The sequence below is a fragment of the Macaca nemestrina genome, chromosome 7, assembly GCF_043159975.1.
Source record: "Macaca nemestrina isolate mMacNem1 chromosome 7, mMacNem.hap1, whole genome shotgun sequence".
Taxonomy (NCBI): domain Eukaryota; kingdom Metazoa; phylum Chordata; class Mammalia; order Primates; family Cercopithecidae; genus Macaca; species Macaca nemestrina.
Genome location: NC_092131.1, coordinates 41,351,893 through 41,365,711, shown reverse-complemented (window position 1 = coordinate 41,365,711; position 13,819 = coordinate 41,351,893). Strand labels below are relative to the sequence as shown.

Sequence of the window (13,819 nt, the reverse complement as noted above, 5' to 3'; positions counted from 1 at the left end):
TGCACATCTTGCACATGTACCCTTGAACTTAAAAAAGAAAAAGTGCTTCCTTCTAGCCTTTCTGGTTTGTGGTAAGAAATCAGTTGTCATTTGTATTGCCTTTCCCACTCTCCTGCTGGTTTTTTTTTTTTTTTTTTTTTTTTTTTGAGACAGTCTGGCACTGTCACCCAGGCTGGAGTGCAATGGGCATTATCTCGGCTCACTGCAACCTCTGCCTCCCAGGTTCAAGTGATTCTCCTGCCTCAGCCTCCTGAGTAGATGGGATTACAGACAGGGTTTGACTATGTTAGCCAGGCTGGTCCTTTCTTGCTGTTTTTAAGGTATTTCTGGCCAGGTGTGGTGGCCCACACCTGTAATCTCAGCACTTTGGGAGGCCAAGACGGGTGGATCAGCTGAGGTCAGGAGTTCTAGGCCAGCCTGGCCAACATGGAGAAACCCCATCTCTACTAAAAACACAAAAATTAGCTGGGAGTGGTGGCACATGCCTGTAATCCCACCTACTCAGGAGGCTGAGGCGGGAGAATTGCTTGAACCCAGGAAGCAGAGGTTGCGGTGAGCAGAGATCGCGCCATTGTACTCCAGCCTGGGCAACAAGAGTGAAACTCTGTCTCAAAAATTAAATAAAATAAATAAATAAATAAAGATATTTCCTTTGTCTTTAGTTTTTGAATATTTGGCCATCATAAATCTCGGTGTGGGTTTCATTAACTATACCCTCTTTCAGGTTTGTTAAACTCTTGAATCTCTATGTTGAGTTGTTATTTTTTTTTTTAATATGTAGCCTATCCTTTTATTCCTCTTCTTTGACACTCAGATGATATTAACTTTAGTTCTTTTGTTATTGTTTCACAGTTCTTGGGGACTTTATTTATTTTTCCAAACTAATTTTTTCTTTTCCAGATTGCATGATTTTTAGTGTTTTATCTCCTAGCTTACTGATTGTTTTCGCATATATCTTCCATTCTAGTATTGAGCGCATCCATTAAGTTTTGTATTTCAGTTATTGTGTTTTTCAGGTATAAAATTTCTGTTTGGTCTTCCTGTGTATCTTCTACTTCTTGAGTAAGATTCTTTTTCTTTGCTGTGACTTTTTGCTCATAAAATTTGTTTCATGTGTTTTTATAATTCCTTTTTGAATAATTTTTATCATGACAAGACTAACATTTTTTCAGACAATCTAGCATCTCTGCTGCCTTGGTCTTGGCACCTGCCATTAGCCTTTTTTCATTCCATTTGAGATCTTCCTGATTCTTTGTATGACAACTTATTTTTTAAATAAAACCTGAACATTTTGAGTCTTATGAGAATGTAGTCTTTATTTAAATTATTTGGTGTAGCTGTCTCATTCTGACACTTCATCTGAGAGTAGTTCCTCTACCTCTTTGCTCCAAGGTCGAGGTAGAAGTCGGGTTTTTTACTTGGCGTCCTTGGTAGGTGAGGAGGAAGGTTTTCCTTGTTACTGCTTTGTAGGCATCTTAGTTTTGGCTCCCTAGTAGATCTCTAGTGAACCCCTTTTGGTGAGGATTGGTAGGAAAATCTTTGTGGGGTTGGTTGAAGATGTTTGGAAGATTTCATGTAGAGCTTGAGTTTTAATATGCTTTCACCAGAAACATAAAACAGTGGAGGAGATCATAAATCAATTTGCATCCTCTCTGGAAAGTCATAGGCATATGCTAAATTCATGCATGTGTCAGAAATTACAGTATTAACTGGTTCTCTAGAATGCCTCATAATTTTACTGGTTCTTGTCAAAAAGTGGTTAGTAAACTTTTTCTGCCAGGTACAGTGGCTCACGCCTGTAATCCCAGCACTTTGGGAGGCCGAGGTGGGTGGATTGCTTGAGCTTAGAAGTTCAAACCAGCCTGAGCAACAGCGAAACCCGGTCTTAACAAAAATACAGAAAAATTTAGCTGGGCATGGTGGTGAACGTCTGTGGTCCCAGCTACTTGGGAAGCTGAGGCATAAGGATCACTTGAGCCTAGGAAATGGAGGTTGCAGTGAGCCGAGATCACACCACTGCACTCTAGTCTGGGCAACAGAGCAAGATCTCATCTCAAAAAAAAAAAAAAAAAAAAAAAAGCCGTATGTTAAATATTTTAGGTTGTGGGCCAAGAGGCAAAATTGAGAATTGTAGCTAGGTACTTACAAGACAGAAAACAAATTTTCTTAGATTTTTTTGATTTATGAAATCAAAATTTACTAATAGTAATGGAGTACGATGTTTATAATTTGTGTTTACTAATATGAAGAATGAAAGATGGTGGAGATGATAACAGTTTAGAGTTTATAGTTAGTAGGGTTTATAGTTTGTGTTCCCTCTCGTCAAAATCAGTTGCACATGTTCATCTGTTAATGCTAATCTGTATGGAGTGTGTTATCCTTGCAAATGTCTTTTCATGGAAATTGTTATTGGCACATACTAATCTTGATCCATTATCTTGATTTAACTTGGCATGTTAACCATTTGGGATACATTTTTAGAATTCTGTTAAATTTTCATGCCTTTGAGCATGTCATTACATTGCAGATTAATCACTTAATGAAGATAAGAAGTAGAAAGTTCTCAGTTGTAAAGTTAAATGGAAGTTTCCTTTCAGTTTGCGTTAGGTCCAAAAAATTTGGCTGGAAATGTAATTTGAGCCGAGAAAATGTATCTGCTGCCTGTTTGTCAGGAAAGGAGATTTTGCTTCTTTACCTTTTGTCAGAATAAGAATGTGTTAACTTTCAACAGCATAAAACAGCTTGAAAGTACTTAGAATATAAACAATGTTTACAGTTGTTAAATGACTATCATAAGTTTTGCATATAATCATTGTTTTGGCTTATAATTTTAGACTGTGTACGTTAATAACATGAAATCTTTACATCAGTTTATCTTTTTGAATTTTTAAATATATATAAAGACTTATTAATTATTGATTCAAACTGTTTCTTTTGTGAACTTTGATAGTGTCTTTAAAGAATTGGTTTATTCCATCAAGATTATCAAATTCTTGATTCATGTCTTGTTCATAATATTCCTTTATTATCCCTTTAATGTCTATGACATCTGCAGTGATGTTTCCTCTTTGTTTCTGATATTCGTGATTTGTGCTTTCAGTGAACTTGTCGAGAGGTGTATTGATTTTATCAAAGAATCACCTTTTGGTTTCATTCATTTTTCTCCTTAGATTTCCCATTTTCAGTTGCATTGATTTCTGCTCAAATTTTTGTTCTTTGCTTCTGCTTAATTTGGATTTAATTTGCTCTCATATTTCTAGTTTGCTAAAGTGGAGGCTTAGATTATTAATTTTAAATATTTCTTCTTTTCTAATATATGCATTCAATGTTATAAATTTCCCTCTAAGCACTGCTTTTACTGCCTCCTTTACATTTTGATAAATTATGGTATAATTATTTAAATAAAAATATTTCTAAATATATTTTCAGATTTATTTTTGACCTGTTCTTTAGAAGTGTTTTGTTTAATCTATAGGTATTCAGGGATACTTCTTTTATTCTCCTGTTACTGATTTCTAGTTTAATTCCATTATGGTCTGAGAGCCAACACTATAATTTTGTGGGAAGATGTGAATGTGGTCGGTTTTGGTGAATGTTCCATGTTAGTTTGAGAATAATGTGTATTCTGCTCTCATTGGATGAAGTCGTCAATAGATGACAGTATATCAAATTGATTATTAGTGCTGTTGAGTTCAGCTATATCCCTATTGATTTTTTTCTTGTGGGATTTGTTCATTTATGATAGAGGATTGTTAGTCTCCAACTATAATAGGGGTTTCATCTATTACTCCTTGCACTTCTATCAGTTTTTTCCTCGTGTATTTTGATGTTCCGTTGTTAGGTGTATATATGCTAAAGACTGTTATTTTTTCTTGGAAAATTCATCCCTTTATTGTAATATATTGCCACTCTTTATGCCTCAAAACTTTTCTTGCTTTGAAATCTGTTGTCTGCAATTAATATAGCTACTCTCACTTCCTTTTGATTAGTGTTAGCATGGCATTTCTTTCTCTATCCTTTCACTTTTATCTGTAAGTATTTTTATATTTGAAGTGGATTTTTTGGTACCAAACATATAGTTGGACCTTATTTTTTTAATCTACCCTGACAATCTCTGTTTTTTAATTGTTACATTCGGACCATTGACATTCAACATCATTATTGATGTAGGTGAATTAATATCTACCATATTTTAAACGTTTTTATTTGTTGCCTTTGACCTTTGTTCTTGTTTTGTCTCCTACTCTTCTGCCTTTTGTGTTTCTAATTAAATATTTTATATAATTTGAATTTCTCTTTTGTCATAGCGTATCAGTTATGCCTCTGTTTTTATTTTTTTATTTTTATTATTTTTTTGAGACAGAGTCTGGCTCTGTCGCCCAGGCTGGAGTACAGTGGCGTGATCTCGGCTTATTGCAACCTCCACCTCCTGGGTTCAAGCGATTCTCCTGCCTCAGCCTCCTTAGTAGCTGGGACTACTGGTGCGTGCCACCACGCCCAGGTAACTTTTTGTATTTTTAGTAGAAACGGGGTTTCACTGTGTTAGCCAGGATGGTCTTGATCTCCTGAACTCATGATCTGCCCACCTCGGCCTCCCAAAGTGCTGGAAATACAGGCATGAGCCACCACGCCCTGCCTGTTTTTATTTTTTAATGGTCATCCTAGAGTTTTTAATATACATTTCAACTAAACCAAGTCCAATAACACTATATTTACAAGTAGTGTGAGAAAATAATCCTAATTCCTCTCTTCCACCCAGTGTATCCTTACTGAAATTCATTTAACTTTATAAAACATGCAGAAGAATATGTGTATATATAAGCCTACATAATCATATACATTGTTGCTATTATTATTTTGAACAAACTATTATGTTAGATAAATTAGGAAAAAGAAAAGTTTTTACTTTACCTTCATTTATTTGTTCTCTAATGCACTTTATTTAAGAATATCTTATTTTCTGACTGATAATCATTTTTCTTCTTTCTGAAGAACTTCTTTTTATTTAAGAATATCTTAGTTTCTGACTGATAATCTTTTTCTTCTTTCTGAAGAACTTCTTTTAACATTTCTTGTATGTCAGGGCTCCTGGCAGCAAATTAGCCAATTTTTTTACTCTCCTAGAAAGTCTTTATTTCACCTTCACATTTTGCCTTTATTTTTAGCTGACATATAGTAATTGTACATATTTATGGTCTACAGAGTGATATTTCAATACATTTACACAGTGTGTAATTATAAAATCAGGGTATTTAGCATATCCATAATCTCAAACACTTATCATTTCTTTTTACTGTGAGCATTCAAAACCTTCTCTTCTAGTTTTTTGAAAATATACAATAAATTCTAGTCAACCATATTTATACTACAGTACTATAAAGGCTAGAACTTACTCCAATTTTTTTTTTTGAGAGGATGTCTTGCTGTGTTGCCCAGGCTGGAGTGCAGTGGCACGATCTTGGCTCACTACAAGCTCCACCTCCCAGGTTCACGCCATTCTCTTGCCTCAGACTATAGGCGCCCGCCACACGCCCGGCTAATTTTTTGTATTTTTAGTAGAGACGGAGTTTTACCACGTTAGCCAGGATGGTCTCTATCTCCTGACGTCGTGATCCGCCTGCCTCGGCCTCCCAAAGTGCTGGGATTATGGGTGTGAGTCACTGCGCCCAGTCCTTACTCTTATCTAGCTTTAAGTTTATGTTCATTAACCAGCCTCTTCCCATCCTTCCCTACTCACTCCCCTTCTAAGCCTCGCAACCATAATTCTACTCTCTACTTCTGTGACCTCTTTTTCTTTTTAATGGATACTACATATGCCTGAGAACATTGCAGTATTTATCTTTCTGACTTATTTGACATAACATAAGGTCCTCCAGGCTGATCCATGTTGCTGCCTATGACTGGATTTAATTCTCTCTCTCTCTGTTATTTTTATGATTGAATAGCAATCAATTTTGTATATATGCCACATCATTCTCGTTATCCATTCATCTGTTGATGTATGTTTAGTTTGATTCCATATCTTGGATATTGTGAATCATGCTGTAGTAAACATGGGAGTATAAGTATCCCTTTGACATACGTGATTTCCTTGCTTTTTCATAAATGCCTATTAGTGTGATTGCTGGATCAGATGGTAATTATATTTTTACTTTTTGAGGAATCTCCATACTGTTTTTCATAATGGCCGTACTAATTTACATACCCACAAACAATGCATAAGTTCTTGTTTCTCTTCGTCGTCACCAGCATATGTTATCTTTGGTCTTTTATAGTAGCCATTCTGACTGGGGTGAGATGATATCTCATTGCAGTTTTGGTTTATGTTTCCCTGATGGCTAGGGATGTTGAGCATTCATTCATATATTTGTTGGCTATTTGTATGTTTTCTTCTGAGATGTCTATTCAGATTCTTTTCCCAGTTTCTTTTTGTTTTTGTTTTTGTTTTTTTGCAACAGAGTTTTACTCGTTGCCCATGCTGGAGTCGAATGGCTCGATATCAGCTCACTGCAACCTCTGCCTCCAGAGTTCAAGCGATTCTCCTGCCTCAGCCTCTTGAGTAGCTGGGGACTACAGGCACGCACCACCATGCCCGGCTAATTTTTGTATTTTTAGTAGAGGTGGGGTTTCACCCCGTTGGCCAGGATGATCTCGGTCTCTTGACCTCGTGATCTGCCTGCCTTGGCCTCCTAAAGTACTGAGATTGCAGGCATGAATCACTGCTCCCGGCCTCTTTTTCCAGTTTTTAATCAGCTTTTTTGATGTTGGGTTGTGTGAGTTCCATATATATTCTGGACATTATTCCCTTGTCAGGTAAATAATTTGCAAATATTTTCTTTCATTCAACAGACTATATTTCTTTACTCTGTTGATCTTCTTATTTTGCTCTACAGAAGCTTTTTAGTTTGGTATAGTTCCATTTTTCTATTTTTTTTAATTGCCTGTGCCTTTAAAATCTTTAAAATATTTGCCTAGCATTTCTTATATGCTTTCTTGTAGTTATTTTGTAATTTCAGGTCTCAGGTTTAAATCTTTAATCCATTTTGAGTTGATTTTTTTGTGATGAGGAGGATCTACTTTCATTCTTCTGCATATAAATATCCAATTTTCCAACACCATTTAGGTATTTTATTCTTTTTAGCAGGTATTGATTGCAAATGGGATTGCTTTTCTCTTTTTTTTTTTCAGCTAGTTTGTTATTCTATAAAAACATCAGTGATTTTTGCATGTTGATTTTGTATCCTGCAACTTTGCCGAATTTGTTTAGCAGTTCTAAGATATTTTATCCTTTTCTAGATTCAGGAGGGATATGTGCAGGTTTGTTACATATATATATTGTATTGTGGTGGGATTTGGGTTTCTAGTTTACCCATCATCTGACTAGTGAATATTTTACCCAATAGGTAGTTTTTCCACCCCAACCTCCCCATTTTGGAATCCCCAGTTTCTGTTATTTTTCTTCCTAGAGTTTTTTGAGGAATCTTTAGGATTTTTTACATGTAAGATTATGTCATCTGCAAAAAGGGACAATTTGCCTTTCTCTTTTCTAATTTAGATGAACTTTATTTCCTTTTGTGGCCTAATTTTTCTTATAAGGAATTCCAGTTCTATCTTAAATACAAGTTGTAAAAGTATATATTTTCTTGTTCTGGTTCTTAAAAGAAAGGCTTTTAGCTTTTCTCCATTCAGTGTGATATTGGCTGGGTTTTTTCATATTTGGCTTTTATTGTGTTTAGGTATAATCTTTCTATACTTAATTTTTTAGAGTGTTTATTATCAAGGGAGTTGAATTTTATCAGATGCTTTCTTTGTATTTGAGATGATCATATGATTTGTTTTTCATCTTATCATTCTGTTGATGTGATGTAGCACATCTATTGATTTTCATATGTTGAACCATCCTTGCATACCTAGGATAAATTCCACTCAGTCATAGTGTATTTTTTTTTCTGTTGTGCCGTTGGATTCAGATTCCTAGTATTTTGTTGAGGATTTTTACATCTATGCTAATCATGGCTATTGACCTCTAGTTTTCTTTGTGATTGTTGTTGCATCCTTGTTTGGTTTTGGTATCTGGGTACTGCTGACCTCATAGAATGAATTAGGGAGAGTTTCCACCTTTTTAATTTTTTGGAAGAGTTTCAGCAAAATAGGTGTTCTTTTTTTAAAGCTTTTTGGTCCTAGGCTTTTTGTTGGGAGACTTTTTTATTGCTGATTTAATCTCGTTACTCATTATTGATCTGCTCAGGTTGTCTGTTTCTTCCTGATTTAATTTGTGAGGTTATATGTGTCCAAGAATGTATCCATTTAATATAAGTTTTCTAATTTCTTAGTGTGTAGTTGTTCATAATAATTTCTAGTGATTCTTTGTATTTCTGTTGTATCAGTTGTAATGTCTCATTTTTTATTTCTGATTTTACTTATTTGGGTCTTCCTTTTTTCTTGATTAGTTTAGCTACTGGTTTGTAAATATAGTTTATCTTTTCATAAAACCAATGTTTCATGTGCTCCTTTGTGGGTTTTTGTCTCTATTTATTTCTGCTTTAATCTTTCCTTCTTCTTACTTTAGGTTTGGCTTGTTCTTCCTTGTCTGGTTTCTTGAGATGCTTTGTCAGATTGATAAAGTGAAATTGTTCAAATCGTTTTAAGTGTTTATTGCTGTAAACCTCCCTTTTAGTACTACTTTTCAGTACACTATAAGTTTTTGGCATGCTGTGTCTATATTAATTTGTTTCAAGAAATTTTTTGGTCTTTTTAAATTTCTTCATTGAACCATAAGTTTCTCAGGGTCTTTTCTCTTTTTTTCTTTATTAAACTTATTAATGGTTTGATTTCCATGTATTTGTAGAATTTCAAAAGTTCCTCTTGTGACTGATTTCTGATTCTACTTTATTATAGTTTGAGAAGACACTTGATATGATACTGATTTTTGAAAATTTCTTGAGGCCAGTCTTGTGGCCTAACATATGGTCTATCTTGTAGAATGTTCTGTGTGCTGATGTCAATAAATGGATCTAAAATGGTTTACAGACCATATTTGGTCCAACAGCTACAGTTGGACCAAATATGGTCTGTAAGCCCTCTTTAGATCCATTTGGATGCACATTTTTGAAGGTAACTTTGTTGGGTATAGTATTATTAATCAGTAGGTTTTTTTTGTTCTAGTACTTTGCTTAAACCATTTTTTTTTCTCTCTTGGCTTATAATCGTTCTGCTGAGAAATCTGCTGTTAGTCTGAAGGGGATTCCCTTATATGTAACTTGATGCTTTTTGCTGTTTTTAGAATTATTTCTTTGTCTTTGACTCTTGGCAGTTTGAGAGATATGTGTCTCAGAGATGACATTTTTGAATTGAGTATTTTGGGGATATTTGACCTTTCTGGATCTTGATGTCTCTCTCTAAAGCTTTGGGAAGTTGTCAGCTATTATTTTACCAAATAAGTTTTCTATGCCTTTTCTACACTCATTTCCTTCTATAATTCACAAAATGTGAATATTTACTTGATGGTTTCCCATGTCATAAAGGTTTATTCATTTTTTTTTTAATCTTTTTTTTCGTTTTGTCTGACTGGGTTATTTTTAAAAACCCGTCTTCAAGTACTAAAATTATTTTCTGCTTGATCTATTTGATTGTTGAAGCTTTCAAGTGTATTTTTTTATTTTAATTGTTGAATTCTTCAGTTCCAGAATTTGTTTAGTAGTTGTTTTTTATGACATTCTATTTAATTTCTCATTTAGATCACCAGGTTGTTTTTTTTTTCTGATTTATGTATATTTTCTGTCTGTGTTCTTTTGTATCTACTGAGTTTTGAAAGGTTATTATTTAAATTTTTTTCAGGTATTTCATAGATTTTCTTTTGGGGGCTCTGTTATTGGATAATTATTGTATTTCTATGGCAGTGTCATATTTCCTTTTTCGTGTGTCTTGCATCCCTACATTTATAACTGTGTATATGTTTAGCAATTTCTTCTTTCAGTTTTCTGGATTTGCTTTTTTAGGTAAACTTTTTTCTGTAGTCATATCTATAGTGTCATTTGGGTAGAGTGTTTTGGCTTTGGTTCAGGTGGTTGCATTAGTGTAGTCTCTGTATGATTACTTTGGCTGTAAATAATGTTAGCTGTGTCTGCAGTTTCCCAAGAGGGTTCAGGTGAGGTTGTTCATGGAGTCAGCGACAAGACTTGTCTGGGGACAGGGATATTTGTTGGGTTGTTCTTTGGCTCCTAAGGGTTGTGCACAGTTGCTGGCAGTGTTAGCAGTGGGTTGGTTCTTGGGCTCCTGGGTGGTTATTGGAGGCACATGGTGGCCTTACCACTGGAGTTCATGAGGTCATCATTTGTGGTGCGCACTGGGTGGGCCACCCCTCAGGCCCTCAGACTCCCTGTTTGCGCACCGACTGTAGTTGTAGCAGGTCTTGGTTGAGCCAATCTTTGAGTTCACAAGTGGCACACATGGGTGCCTTCATTTTTAGATGGATATTTTATCAAGGTACAACTTGGATTCATAATTTTTCTCAAGTATTTTAAACATATTGTCCCATTGTCTTCTGGATTTGATAGTTTGTGTTAAAAACTCATCTTTAGGTTTTCTTGTTTTTCTTTTGAAAGTGATATGTCTTTTTTCTCCCTCTGACTGTTATTAAAGTGTTCTTGTTATCTTTGATTTTCAGCATTTTGAGTGTTGATTGTGGTTTTTTTCACCTTTGCCAGTGTGGTGTTTGCCATACTTCCCAAGTCAGAATGTTAATATATTGTATCAGTTTTAGGCTAGTCTCAGCAATTTTTAACTTTTTCTGAAAGTATTGTTTCTCCTCACTTTCTGTCTACTTTATTCTAACTGGAATTGTATTTGTGTTAAAGTGTTTAATTCCCACATATCTCTTATGCTCTGTTCATTTCATTTTTTTCATGCTCTGCTTCAGTGTGGATATTTTTCTGCTGGCCTATATTCAAATTCACTAATCTGTGCTTTGCTATATTCAGTCAGTTGTAAAACCCACCCACCAACTGCTTTATTGCAGATAGTGTTTTTCAGATATAAAATCATTATTTAATTTTTAAAATAGATTTTCATTCTTGGTTGAAGTTTTCCTTTTTTCATCTACTTTGAAGATCTTTCTTAAAGTCCTTGTCTTCTAACTTTATATCATCTGTGGGTCTGCTTATATTTATTCTCTTTTCCCTTGATTGTTAGTCACATTTGTGCCCCTTTCCATACCTTGTAATTTTTATCGTATACCAAATATTGATTAAAATAGAGCAGCAGAAATTGAACTAAATATTATTTTTCTTCAATTCTGTATTAGAAAGATAAGATCAAGTGCTAATCACCTCAACTCAATTATGAATCTTACTGCATCAAGTTTGGGTGGCAGCTTTTGATACACTTAGAATGCCTTTGATTTTAAATGTCCTAATGACAAGAGCTGTTGTGTTGCAGACTATTCTGTCTGGTGACTTTGTATTTATATACTGTAAAATTGTTGGAGATTTTACTCTACCTTTCTGGTCCTGCTCACTTTACTCATTTCCTCCTGCTCCCCACCCACTAAGGGGATGCTTTTGGTTGAGAGCAAATATCTTGTGGGAAGACCTATTAAAATTTTATCCTCACAGTGGTAGGCTCCATCTGTTCTAGTGTGACTTTGACTTCTAATCACCACAACATTACAGGGATTATTATTGGCCCCATGGCCTATTCTCCCAACTGCTGCCCCAAATCTTCTTAGGTAATTCTGGCACTCAGCAAATTTTTCAGGGAGAAAACTGTCTGTAATTTTGGGCTTCATCAGGTTCCAGTTTTTCATGCCAGCTTACAAATTATCAAGAGCTGTGCTGGTTTTTCTTTTCCCTAGTAGTGTCCTTCTTTCTTATCTAGCCTGTGTCTAAATGGCAAATCCTTCCAGAAATTAAAATAATCAGCAGGATTAACTGACTTAAGAGATATTAATCATCAATCATCCTGCAAATTTAGTTTATCCTTTTTATTTCCATTGCTCACCAATATTTTTAAAAATATGATTTTGTAGTTTGTCTCTTTTTTTCCTAGTTGTTGTGGGGCAATGACTTGCTACTGTGTACTAGTAAATTAATCTTGTAACAGTAAGAACAAAATTTAGACCGATATGTTTATTATTTTATATAATGTATTTATATAGAGTTGGTGTGCTTAAAGTAGTGGATTGTTATTGAAATGTTGGCTGGTTTAGAATATTAACATTTGTTGCTAAATTCACCAGGCCTATAAATAAACCAATATTAATATTTGGTGAAAAATTTTAAAAAAAAGCCATTTTTCATTTCAAAATGTCTTTTGGTCAGCAACAGCTTAAATGAAATGTAAACAAAAATTAATTTTTTTTTCTTTTCCCCATTCTTATTTAGTGAGTGATAGTTGCTTCAGGAATCTTGCAGAAGATCGCAGTGGGATAAATCTCAAAGATCTCGTACAAGATCCTTCTTTGTGAGTATTTTGCTTTCAGTATTAAGTATAAATTATTAGTGTTCCTTCTCTCAAAAGAGTTTTATCTGAAAACTTATTTAAGGTACAACAATTTTTTCTTTTCTAATACTGTTTTGCATGTATTGAAGTCTGACAGAAAAGTTTCTTTTTAGAAATAGAATAGATTTTAGAAGGAATGATGTCATGATTAATGATCAATTTTCAAGGAAGAATGCTGATGGCTGATAATATCTAGCCAATGTGGCAGTAGCTACTAGCCAAGGAAGATGATTAGTAGTTGATTTGCTTGGGAAAGACAGATTGAATTTGTTTACAACAATTTGAAGTTTTTTGAATATATTATTTATAGCAATTATTTGTAATTATAATTAGAAATATAAAGTAGTTATTTGTGATAACAATATACATTTGAATATGTTAGATATATTTCTAATGTTTTACATATGGCACAGGAATTTGAGGAGTTTTATAGATTTCAGTTTTTAATTTTTTTGCTCATCAGTCAGTCCCATTCTTTATTAGCATATCTTTCTAATACATTTTTCTACAGTAATGTCACTTTCTATTTCATGAATTTTTTTACAGTTTTATATTTACTGATAAATATGCATACTATCTATGAACACACCTTCCCAATAATACTGTTTATTAAAAAATTATTAAAACTAGTTAAGCCTGTGAAGCAGAGTAAAGAAAATTGAACGCTGCCAGGTGCCTTCTTTAATGACACATATAATGCATACAATTAAATGTGTCCTTATAGGAAATCCATCTCCCAGATCACATGTAATCTACCCTCCCACAGGATTCACTAATAAGTCATTGAGAATTTTGTGAGGAATAAACACAAGAATATCTTGAAGATTATTGATTCTTTAATGATTGACTACTCATGTTAAAAAATATGAGAGTGCTGAAAATGTATTGAATATCAAAGTTCATATATAATGTCATGAGTTCAGAATGCATTTCCAAGTCTACCTCTCTCCATTTTTTTCTTTTCTCGATCTTTCTTTTTCTAACTCAAAAGGATTGTGAATATTCCTCCTCCTTGATTTTTATCTCTATGAAGATAGACAGCTGTCCTTTGAGTCCTGTGAAAATTTAACCAACAATGTAACGATTCCGTTTGGATGTAAATATACCTAGTGAATAACATTTAATTGCATTATTAAGAGTTCTACTTTCCTTATGGATATGGGTGGAAACTTTACAGTTTCCTCAAAAGACTTTGCTTGTTTGAATGAATAAAATAGATTATTGGCTGGGTGCAGTGCCTCATGCCTGTAATCCCAGAACTTTAGGAGGCCGAGGTGGGTGGATCAAGAGGTCAGGAGATTGAGACCATCCTGGCCAACAT

The 13,819-nt window shown here is 34.3% G+C and overlaps 1 protein-coding gene across 27 annotated transcripts in view; it reads left to right on the top strand.

Annotated features, from left to right (window-relative positions):
- Nucleotides 1-13,819, top strand: part of LOC105472850 (gephyrin) — a 737,491-nt gene that overhangs the window by 169,683 nt on the left and 553,989 nt on the right. For all 27 annotated transcript variants that reach the window (XM_071099297.1, XM_071099293.1, XM_071099295.1 and 24 more), the window contains exon 2: nt 12,381-12,459. In XM_071099297.1, the coding sequence (XP_070955398.1) occupies nt 12,381-12,459 (79 nt within the window). The remainder of the gene's footprint in view (nt 1-12,380; nt 12,460-13,819) is intronic.